At 44.5% G+C, this 12,416-nt stretch overlaps 1 protein-coding gene across 4 annotated transcripts in view; it reads left to right on the top strand.

Moving 5' to 3' along the window:
• Positions 1–12,416, top strand: part of RNF150 (ring finger protein 150) — a 275,434-nt gene continuing 263,018 nt past the window's right edge. For all 4 annotated transcript variants that reach the window (XM_025268101.3, XM_025268100.3, XM_025268102.2 and 1 more), the window contains exon 1: positions 1–492. In XM_025268101.3, the coding sequence (XP_025123886.1) occupies positions 3–492 (490 nt within the window). In that variant the 5' untranslated portion in view covers positions 1–2. The remainder of the gene's footprint in view (positions 493–12,416) is intronic.

Here is a 12,416-nt window from a genome sequence, read left to right as displayed (position 1 = left end):
AGATGGCAATGTCTCTCATCCAAGCGTGCCGCAGCCTGGCTCTCTCAACATGGCTGCTTTCCTTTTGTTTCGTGCATCTGGTCTGCCTGGACTTCACCGTGGCCGAGAAGGAGGAATGGTACACAGCCTTCGTGAACATCACCTACGCCGAGCCCGCGCCGGACTCCGGGGCCGGGGCGGCGGGCGGCGGCACCACCGCCGCCGAGCTGCACACCGAGAGGACCGAGTGCGGGCGCTACGGGGAGCACTCGCCTAAGCAGGACGCCCGCGGGGAGGTGGTCATGGCCAGCTCGGCCCACGACCGTCTGGCCTGCGACCCCAACACCAAGTTCGCCGCCCCGGCCCACGGCAAGAACTGGATAGCCCTCATTCCCAAGGGCAACTGCACCTACAGGGATAAGATCCGGAATGCGTTCCTGCAGAACGCCTCCGCCGTGGTCATCTTCAACGTGGGCTCCAACACCAACGAGACCATCACCATGCCCCACGCAGGTAAGCGGGCTCCGGGCGGGCTCGGGGAGGGGGCGGGGAGCCCAGGGCGGGTGGAGGCGCCGAGAAGGATCCAGCGCCTGCCTCCTCGCTCCTTTCTGGGAAGTCTGTGCTTTGCTAAAGACGCGTCTCTGCTGCCTAGACCTACTAAGTTTCGCTCTGCGTCACTTCGTGGGATTTGCAAAGAAGAGAGGACTCACTGCATTGTGGGGACCAGGGAGTGCGTTCCACTTAACACGGAGCCACTCGGACAGGGGTTGGCCGAGGGGGCCCAAGTTTTCCGAGGAGGATCTGGAAGGTGGGGTGTGAGGGGGAGGAGGGGGCGGGCAGGGCTCGGATGTTGCTCTGGGCTAGTGACTGGCCTCGCATCTGTTTGGGACCCGGAGATCTGATCTTGTATGTATGCATCAGGTATACTCCTGATGCCGGCGTTTCTGTATCAGGAGGAAGGTAGGATTACTGATGCTGGCGCTCGCCACCGCCAACTTGCTCAAGTCGGGTTTCAGGGTTTCAGTTCTTCGTGGGAGATTAAGAGTCCACCCCCCACCCCGCGCCACCCGCTGGGTTGACACACGTCATAAATAATACTGAAAATCCGGTGCTCTGCCAAGCTGTCATCCGGACAGCCTGACAGGCAGGCACGATGGTAAATGATCAACAATCCTTCACAAGCCGACAAGAGCATAGTGGCCATAAAGTTATGCCTACTTTTCTAGTATTGCAATCCTTGTCCCCCGCCTGGGAGGTTAAGTATACTGAAGATTTCCTTTAGGGCAAAAAGGAGATTTCACGGTAGAAATAATGTTTTCGTAAAGATCGCCGGGTGCCCAGACTGGAAATCCATGACTGCTCTAAGACGCACTATTTCTCCGTGTGCCTGACATAACAGTGCTTCCTTGGTAGAAACAGCAAAGTCCTCTCCAGGTTTGTTAGCAAAAGCAGCTCATTTTAGCAGCTTTGCCTCCTTGAGTTCAGGGTTACTTCTTGTTTCTGTGCGCCCCCAGAACCTTGCCCCCTCTTTGCAGAAGCTGGGTTTGAGGCTGTGGCATCAGGGAGGGAGTAAGAGGGAGTGAAAGTGGCAGATGCATTTTCTTACTGGAGTCACCAGATCAAAGACATTATTAAAATCTGGCTTTTAAAGAAATTAAACAGTTATGCTTCTGAAATGGAGTAGCAGGCTTTGGCCACATTGGGGGAGGGATGCATTCTTTGGGGACAAGTTTTCATTCACAGAGCTCCTGTCACTTATTAGGGAAATATACAGTGGGTTTGCCCCTGGTGGTCAACATCAGCTGTTACAGACAAGGAACTTAACCCTGCTGCAAACAGGTGGGGTGGGGAAGGTTCCGGAGAAGGCAGTGGCACCCCACTCCAGTACTCTTGCCTGGGAAATCCCATGGATGGAGGAGCCTGGAAGGCTGCAGTCCATGGGGTCGCTGAGGGTCTGACACGACTGAGCGACTTCACTTTCACTTTTCACTTTCATGCATTGGAGAAGGAAATGGCAACCCACTCCAGTGTTCTTGCCTGGAGAATCCCAGGGACGGGGGAGCCTGGTGGGCTGCCGTCTATGGGTTCGCACAGAGTTGGGCACAGTACTTCTAACTCAGGGTAAAAAATAATGCAATGAATGAAGGGGAGGAAGGGGCAGTTAACTTCTTTAAAAAGTTAATATAGAGCATTGAGGACCATTTGATATACTTTATTGAGCTCAACAGTTTTGTAGGTGAAAAAGATGGTACTTTGAGGTTGAATCATAAGAGCCCTGTGTAAACTTTATGATAGTCGAGGATTTGGAGGACTGTGGAAGAGCATTTTAAATCATGTAAAAGATCTTGGGAAACACATTTAATATCTAAACCTCAATGGGGAGAGCATGAAGGAAGGGTTTTTGTTTTTGTTCTTTACCTCAAGAAGATTGTTAGTCGCCTTTGCAGGATCCTTTAAACATGTCTCTTTTTTTTGCATGTGCGTGAAATCAGATTCTTCAGCTTCAAACGCAAAGTTAAGAGGCATCATTTGTTTCTGTCTAAAAAAAACTGCCAACACACTGGATCAATTAATGGCTCATCTGTTTTTATAGGAAGCAGTGAGCAGATTTCCCACACAAAATGATGCTTGACTAAGATGTAGTGGGAATAAATAAAGGCCTTGGTAATAGTTTGAAATTTAGACTGAAAAAGGTCAAGGAAATTCTCTATTAGCTCTTCTGTTTCCAAAAATGCATTTACATTGTCACTGCTAAGAGCCATGAGAATTCCATAGTATCATTTGATGTATCGCCACATTAGGGACTGGATTCACTTTAGTCAGCGATTGCATTGATGGCTGCTAAAGTCTCATTATGAGGAGATCTGTGACCTGGTAGCTTGGCAGACCTTTCACTTTGAACTTCTGCCTGAACCTGAACCTGAACCTGTGCCAGTGCTGCTCTGGCTGTCAGTGTGTTACACTTAGCTCGAGAACCTGAAGGCTTTACTTTTTCTAGTTGAATTCAGAATTCTGACTCAGTCGTATCTTAGGAAACGTATCTTAGGTGTATGTTTTAGATCAAATATTCTTATTTTGTGAACATGGGATGCAGTATACCAGATGTTCCTTACGTTCGTGAACTTTTTGGTTCAGTCTCTAAAAAGTGAACATCAGCTTTACATTTTAAAAAAATTCTCACCTCTTCTCCAGATCCTTTATTTTTGGCACTGATCACTTTCAGGTGAGGAGAAAGTCTGAATTTAGTGTTATGCAACCCATCATGTAATATCTGTGAGTTTGGGGTGATGTGACACCAATACGCCCACTGTCTTGAAATTCAGTTAAATGGAAGTCATTTTCCCTTTCCCTTTCCATAGAGCCTACCTTTCTGCTTTTTCTTTACTGGCTTATGATTTTGGGTTTCTAACACTTCTGCAGTTATGGTTTTCTCATTCACAAAGACACAAATTCTCCTGGGATAGATTAGTAGCTTTAGTTTGTAATCAGTTTTAAAAGTCTCTTTAAAATATTACTGCTTTCTTGAGAGAGAGTTTATGTATCACAGAATTCACTCTCTCTATATATGTGTATATATATTAAAAATTGGGGTATAGTTGCTTTACAATGTTGTATGAGTTTCTGCTATACAACAAAGCGAATCAGCCATAAGTATACATAGATCCACTCCCTCTTGAGCCTCCCTCTACCCTCCCATCCCACCCCTCTAGGTCATCACAGAGCACTGAGCTGAGCTCCCTGTGCTGCACCGCAGCTTCTTCCTAGCTATCTATTTTGCACAGGCTAGTGTGCATATGTCCATCCGACTCTCCCAATTCATTCTTCCTCCTCACCCCTGTGGCCGACTTAATGGCTTTTACTCTATGGACAGAGCTGTAGAACCCTCACAACTGATTCCAAAAGGAAACCCCATGTCCACTGGCTTTTACTCCTCATTACTCTCTAGTCCCCCAGTCCTATTTAACTACTAATTTCCTTTCTGTCTCCATGTGCCTAGTCTGGATATTTCATATGAGTGGAATCAAGTAATATGCTTTTTCTGTAACTGACTTCTTTCACTTATCTTAATGTTTTCAAAATCTGTCAGTGCTGTGGCATGTATCAGTACTACACTGCTTTTTGTTGCCAAATAACATTTCTTTGTATGGATATACCACATTTTAATGGACATGAGTTTGAGTGAACTCCGGAGTTGGTGATGGACAGGGAGGCCTGACGTGTTGCAATTCATGGGGTTGCAAAGAGTCAGACACGACTGAGCGACTGAACTGGACTGAACTGAACCACATTTTAAAAATTCATCAAATAGTGGATGCTTAGTTTCTTTCTACTTTTTGGTTATTGTACATAATGCTGCTGTGAACATTCATGTAGAAGTTTGCGTGTGGATGTTTCTTTTGGGTACATATCCAGGAGTGAAACCTCTGGGTCATATGGCAACTGTCTGGTTTAACCTTTGGAGGAGCTGTAAGATTGTTTTCCAAAGAAACACCATCTCACATTTCCACCAGCAGTGTAGGAGTGTTCCAGTTTCTGTCCATCCTCATCAGCGCTTGTCATTCTCTTTGATTTTGCCCATCCTGGTGGTTGTGAAGTAGTGTCTTCATTGCCATTTTCCTTTGCATGTCCCTGATGACTCAGTTCAGTCGCTCAGTCGTGTCCGACTCTTTGTGACCCCATGAACTGCAGCACGCCAGGCCTCCCTGTCCATCACCAACTCCCGGAGATCACTCAGACTTACGGCCATTGAGTCAGTGATGCCATCCAGCCATCTCATCCTCTGTCGTCCCCTTCTCCTCCTGCCCCCAATCCCTCCCAGCATCAGAGTCTTTTTCAATGAGTCAACTCTTCACATGAGGTGGCCAAAGTACTAGAGTTTCAGCTTTAGCATCATTCCTTCCAAAGAAATCCCAGGGCTGATCTCCTTCAGAATGGACTGGTTGGATCTCCTTGTAGTCCAAAGAGTCTTATCCAACACCACAGTTCAAAAGCATCAATTCTTCGGCGCTCGGCTTTCTTCACAGTCCAACTCTCACATCCATACATGACCACTAGAAAAACCATTGCCTTGACTAGACAGACCTTTGTTGGCAGACCTTTTTAATGTGCTATCTAGTATATCTAGTATGCTATCCCTGATGACTAGCAGTTACTTTTTTGCATGTTTGTTCAGTCACTCAGTCATGTCTGACTCTTTGTGATCCCATGGACTGTAACCCATCAGACCCCTCTGTCCATGAGATTTTCCAGGCAAGAATACTGGAGTGGCTTGCCATTCCTCCTCCAGAAGATCTTCCTGACCAAAGATTGAACCTCCGGCTCCTGCAGTTCCTGCATTGGCAGGTGGATTCTTTACTGCTGAACCACCTGGGAAGCCCCAGAGTTACTTTTTAACATCATCTTAATTCTTTCTCTGGTGGCTCAGCGGTAAAGAATCTGCCTACAATATTGTAGCAGGAGATGTGAGTTTAATCCCTGGGTTGGAAAGATCTCCTGGAGGAGGAAATGGCAACCCACTCCAGTATTCTTGGCTGGAAAATCTAATGGACAGAGGAGAGCCTGGCAACAGTCCATGGGTTGCAAAGAGTGGGACACGACTTAGAAACTAAGCAATTCTTTCTCTACTTTTCATTTTGCTCCTTCCCCCCTTGCTCACCATTATTTGTTTTCTTCAGCTCATCCATGTTTTGTCTTAAAGAAGAAAGGAGGTTAGTAAATAATAAGAGATCTACCTCTTTCAGTTGGGAAGGGAAAAAAAGCCCATGGACCAGAGACTCTTTATGCCCCCTCTCAAAGAATATGAGGAACTGCATCTTTAGTGCTGTAGAGCTCCTCCCCATGTTTCCTTTGTGAAAGAGCAATAGGAGGGCTTGCGTGAAAAGCTGTGTAGGAATGCAGCCTCCATCAGAGAGCTCCAGAACTACTCTGCCAGGTACAGGAAAAGGCAGCCAGGCCCAAATGACCTCCTCGGAGCTGCTCAGATGCCTGTGAAACTTGAAGTACACTCTAAGGGAAGTGGTATCAGCAATTTCGAGAGGCTGTATTGAGTGAGAGTCACTCAGTCGTGTCCGACTCTTTGCGACCCCATGAACTGTTAGCCCGCCAGGCTCCTCTGTCCATGGGATTCTCCAGGCAAGAACACTGGAGTAGTTTTCCATTTCCTTCTCCAAGGGATCTTCCCAACCTGGGGATCAAACCCAGGTCTCTTACACTGTAGGCAGATTCTTTACCATCTGAGCTAGCAGGGAAGCCCAGAGGCTGTTTTGGGAAGTGGTAAGTTAGGAATGCCACCTCATGCAAAGAGTTGACTCATTGGAAAAGATTCTGATGCTGGGAGGGATTGGGGGCAGGAGGAGAAGGGGACGACAGAGGGTGAGATGGCTGGATGGCATCACTGACTCGATGGACATGAGTCTGAGTGAACTCTAAAAGTTGGTGATGGACAGGGAGGCCTGGCGTGCTGCGATTCATGGGGTCACAAAGAGTCGGACACGACTGAGTGACTGAACTGAACTGAACTGAAGTTAGGAATGTGGCCACTCACCAGCCTCTTGAGTTTGTGTCCTGGCTCTGCTATTTTCTCACTGTGGATCTTTGAGCAAATAAGCCTCTCAAGAACTCAGTTTCCTCATTTGTGAAATGGGGGAGCCTCAGGTGGTGGCTATGGAAATGAAATGAATTCATAGGTGTACAGTGCTTGTGTCTGTAGCTGGCAGGAGCTGTCAATACGTGTACCCTTATAGGCATTGTGAATGGTGACAGGAACCACTCCATGGGTTCCCAGACCCCCAGAGGCTCACAGTGGCCCTGGCAGCCTTAGTAAAGAGCTCTTCATTCACCCTCTTCTCTTTAGATGTCAAAGCTGCCATGCCAGTTTCTCTCTGTGGTTTCTATGATTTGAGACCGGGTGTCCCAGCTCCTGTTGATGGTGGGCGAACATTTGAGAATTTTCCTCCTGTAATTGTGCTTTCTTGTGACTTAAATTGAAGCCTCATCAGAGAAATACGAGATGTACCTATGTATGGTTTGTATATATTTATATGGTGAACACTGGTACATCTGTAAGTGTATGGAGGCGGTGAGTGTCCGAGTTACAATGTTGGAGAAATCATGCATTTTCTTTTTAACTTTTTTGAAGAGTGTGTTTGCTATGTTTTTGTCTTTTGCTAGTACACAGTTAAAGGGAAAGGAGAAAACTAAGCATCCAGTCATCTAGGAAGAACTGTTGAGAGACTGGATTCCTAGTAATAACCTAGAGAGGGAGGGAGGGAGGGAGGAGATGGTTGCAGTAACCATCTGAAAAACAAGCTTAGCCGTTGGCGAGGAGGAGCCCAGAGTGGGGGTATATCTCATGTATTCTAGGGCCTTCTCCAAGGTTGGAGGAAAAAATGTAGGAGATTTATTGAGGCTCTTTCCTGTGTAGGTGGGTGCTAAGATTTTAATGTGTGGGTCCATGCTACATTTACTGTAAGTGTGGAAGCCTTCCTTTACAGCCTCTGTAAAGTAATTAGCTGCTTGAATTTATTGCAGAGCTCTTATTTTTAGGATATCTTTGTGTCGTTTTGTTTTACATTTTCCTTTAATACGTTTACCCCTCTTGAGCATATGGTAGCCCTCTCTCTGGGTAGTAATAATACTGCCTGTGTGCTGCTTACTCTGTGTCAGGCATGTTGTAAGCACTTTGTGTATCAGTTCATTTAATTCCCACAATCACGCTGAGCTATAGGTACTGTTCTTAGCTGTCTTTCATCGATCAGGAAACTGAGGTTTAGACAGAGGAAGTGACTTGATCATGCAGGTAGTAAATGATGGAGCCAGGCTTACACATCTGAGCAGTCTGTCTCCTGAGTCTGTGCTTGTAGCCGCTGCTCAAACCCTACAAACTAGCTGTGGACGGTGGTGACTTCCTAGTGGAGACAGGAAGTGATCTAAAGCTGATTCTCATTTCTGAATACTCCAGGACATCTATCAGCCCAATACACATGGCCTTGCAGACTGCATTTTTGTGACGGAGAGATGGGATTTTGTGTTGGGGCTGCCCTCCTCCAGAGCAACCTCTGATTAACCATTTGGCTTTGATCCGTCACTTTCAATCCAGGGCCTCAGGTTTCTCACTTATAAATAGAGAAGTTTGGATTCATTGCGTGTCAAGAGCTATTTGAACACCGCAGTTTATTCCTTATACATTAAAAAAACCAGGATACTTTTACGAAAAATCACATTTCTGACTCCTCATGAGATCTGATGACAGGGCACGGTGTCTGGGCAGAGAAGTGACTGGCCGATTAGGTAAACAGTGTGCCCGTTATCTGGCCCAAGGCCCCATCACTGTGGATGTCCTGGCTCTGGGCCTGTCCTGCTCCTGTGTGCCGCATGCCTCAGCTCTGAGGCTTATGTATTTGGAGCCTCAGCTTTATGGAGACAGACCAAGACTAGTGAGGAGAAGTTATAGAACGCAGACTTGGTTACGCAAAGGAGAAAAAGCAGTTTATAAAGTTAGAGCTGTTGAGAGATGGAAGAGGTTTTCTTGGGAGGTGAAATCTTCTCTTGCCTTCAGGTGGGAGCTGAACACAGGATTTATGCCCAGAGTTCCGATGGGGGTGACTGAAGGGTTTTCCCAAGCCTGAGAGCCCCTGATGCTCTATCATTTCTATATTTAAACTTCTTAACAGCCTCAGTTTCCATTTCATTTCCCTCTTAAGCTACATATGGAAAAGTTACCATTTATGCCTGGTCTTAATCTCCCAGGCCAAAAGAATCCCATCCACCCTACTTAGTATTTTTGTCTTTATTTGGTGCTCAACTGTACTTCTTCACCTGTCTCTCTGCTGGCAGGTGGATACCCAATAGCCAGAAATTCCAGACTCTGTTATTAAAAGCCATAATTTAGTGTCAGTGTTAAATAACATTATTGGTAATGTAACTTAATATGGTCAGGGCATTTCAAGAAACTGTATGGTTTGTTTACTCACTTCAGATCATAAAATCCTGTCTTTACCTTTTAATCTTTAGTAAGAATCCTGTCTTCATCTCTCCCAATGCGTCTATTCTTAAAAATCCCCTGGCTTCTCAAAATGGAAGGAATTTTATGACTGTGAAATTTGGAAAGGTTCATAAAGAGCCTTGCGCTTTATAACTCATTCTTCTAGTTTCTTAGAAAGGAATGATTATGCTTCTGATGCAATGCAAATGTGTTTAAAAACCAGTCTCAGCTTTTGAAAAAGAAGCCCTTGACCATAATTGTTGGATTTTTTGGACATGAAACTTGGTGCATAAAGAACTTAATATTTTGATAGCCCCTGAAAGTCTTCAGTTTATCCTTTGTATATACTCAAAGGAGGACCTTCACTTACTACCGAGTGACTGAAATGATATGCTGAAATTCTGTGTATTTTATCATGTAAATTGAGTTGCTAAATTTGAATTAATCTGAATAGAATTTGACTTTCATTTTATGTCAGCTCTGGAGGGTTTTGTTGGTAATATAAAACCAGAGAAATAAAACTGCCTGTGCTGTGTGATTGTTCTTCCACTAAGCTGCAATAACAGCGGTTGTATTAAATGGAAACCTTGTCCATAGGTGTACTATAATCTTTTATTTTAAGCTGTGAGAGGTTAATCACTTGGCAGTTTAACTCATGATAGGATAAGTGTGCTTTATAGATTGAAATAAAAATATTAATGATTATGATTTGATCTAGTTCTTTTATTTTTCTATATGAGAGGAAAATTAAATTTCTTTTACTGCCTCAAAAGCATTGTTTATAAGTTTATTTCTACTGGTATCATTTTTTAAAAATCTTATCTATTCCATGATATAGCAGTATTTAGAAAATCATTTTCAGTAGAAATAAGAATCATTTGCCATAAAATTAAAGCTTATATGTTGGATTGTTAGGCTTTTCTGTATTTGATGTAGGAACATCTTTTCCCACATCTCCTGTGTCTCCTACGTTGCTGGTGGATTCTTTACCTTCTGAGCCATCAGGGAAGTCCCATATTTCATGATAGAGATTTGAAAAAGAAGTGTTTTTGCATTAAAGCTAGTTCATGTCCAGGCAAAACTATATAATGAGCATATATATTAGGTGAGATCCAGGAAATACTGTCTTTCTTAACCAATTCAGTCTGGTATCTCTCCATCATAACTTTTTTTTTAACACACACAATCTGCCAGTAAGCACTATTGAAAAGGAGGATTTGAGATTTTTCAGAGGTCTTGTCAGTGTACAAATGCCTTTTTTCTCCCATAAGTATTTTCCCTGATCCTCATTTTCTTCAGAAGCTATTCATCTGACCATTCTGTAGCCATGAACTGATTATACCTACATGTAATTCCAAGTGACCCAAAGAATGGTGGAAAAGAAAAGATGTTTTCCCCTCTCTTTAGTCAAGTGTTTCCTCCTTTATTTACCAAGGTGCATGAAATGTTCTTCCTCCCAGATAAGCAGGACTGGCTGCCTCTCTAAGGCCCCTTCTCCATGACCTCATCACTAAGGCACTCCCTAGCTGCTCAGTTTGGAATGGCAGCATCCCTCCCCCCCCCTCCCCCAGCACACGCTGCTCTTCTCCCTGCTTCATTTTACTTATCCTTAGCATGTCTTCTCCCACCAGAATGTAAGGGCCACAAGAAGGAGGGCTTTTAGAGGCTTTTTGCTCATGGTAAAGTTCCAAAGCCTAGAATGATCCCTGGTGCATGGAAAGTGCTCAGTAAACCTTAAGATCTGTTAAATAAGACTGGAAAGATGGACTCTCTTAACATGCTGCTCTCATGTCATGAAAAAAATATTCTATGACACTAACATTTTTTTTCTTAGCTTTTAACTTGTATAAATGAGGTCAGGGAGATTCTAATTTGAGTCTCCTGTTAAAATGATGGAGTCATCTTGTAGAATATGACATGAAATGAGTGCCGGGTTCATGCCCTCATCTCAGGAGAAAAAAGACATACTAGTAACAAGCAAAAGGATCAGGGCATACAAAAATGTTGTAATCAAATACAATTCTGTGCATATGTTTATTGTCCTGTAGTTTTAATATCCATGTGTACATGTATATATTTTAAAATGAAAGACATATGCCTTGTAGAAAATTTTGGAAATATAGGACATTTAAAAAGAAAGGAAGATAACCATCAATAACTCAACTACTCACTCAGCTCTAGTGTTTTTTCACTTTGTGGTTACATATTTCCTTTTACCAAACTGGGAATATATTACATGTGTTTTTATAGTTTTTTAAAATTTAAAGGCACATGTTGAAACTTCCTTGATGTTTGCACTTTGCCCCTACCTAAACAGTGCTGCTGTAGAATCTTTATGTGCCTAAAAATGGGTGTATATTCATGATTCTCTTAGGTCAAGTGCCAGAATATGGCACTAGTAAGTCAAAGGCTATTCATGTGCAGACATAGAGCTTTTTTTTTTTAAGCCTGTCTAGTGATGTCTTCCAGAGAAGGCAATGGCACCCCACTCCAGTACTCTTGCCTGGAAAATCCCATGGGCGGAGGAGCCTGGTAGGCTGCAGTCCATGGCGTCGCTAAGAGTCGGGCATGACTGAGCGACTTCACTTTCAGTTTTCACTTTCATGCATTAGAGAAGGAAATGGCCACCCACTCCAGTGTTCTTGACTGGAGAATCCCAGAGACGGGGGAGCCTGGTGGGCTGCTGTCTATGGGGTCGCACAGAGTCGGACACGACTGAAGCGACTTAGCAGCAGCAGCAGCAGCAGCAGTGATGTCTTCAGTTACATGCTCGCTCCCTAGAATGGCTCTCCTTTGAAGATGAAAGAGTATCTGTCAGCTGAATCTGTCAGAATGAACATTGGTGCTGTTGCAAGACCCTGGCACAGCTTTCTGCATCACTCTGCTCCAAGCTGGACTAGCTTGACAGTCAGGGCAGAACACAGAAGGTGGAGAATTAAAAGAGAAGTAAAGCCTCGGTGATAGAATCATCAGGATTGCGGTTGGTGACGCCCTCTCTGTTCCTTCCGTTCTTCCATCTCTGGGCTAAGTGCAAAGTGAACGGGGTATTAGGAAACTCGCGTTTCAGTTGTGGTTCTGCCTCAAATTGGCTTTACCGTTGGCAAGTCACTTCCCCCCTCTGGATCTCGTTTTCTTTCATTTGAAAGTGATAAACAGGAGGGTCCCAGAGGGGAACTTGGTTTGGATCAGTGCTTCTCCATCCTGGCCACACGTTAGAATCTTCTGGGGAGTTTAAAAATGACTCCTAGGTCCCACCTGCAGAGATTCTGATGTAATTTGTCTGGTGGCAGGAGGGGACACTCCAGATGATTCTGATGGGCCGCCAGGGTTGACAGCCACCGCCGTGGGTGAATCTTGAGTCTTCCTCAGGTTCTCCTATCCCATGGTTCTGCATGTATTTAAAGAAACAGTGCTTTTTCCTTTGACCATATAAAATCCTTACATGAAAGAAGGA

The sequence above is a fragment of the Bubalus bubalis genome, chromosome 17 (assembly GCF_019923935.1).
Source record: "Bubalus bubalis isolate 160015118507 breed Murrah chromosome 17, NDDB_SH_1, whole genome shotgun sequence".
NCBI lineage: Eukaryota > Metazoa > Chordata > Mammalia > Artiodactyla > Bovidae > Bubalus > Bubalus bubalis.
This window is presented reverse-complemented; position numbering and strand designations above follow the sequence as displayed.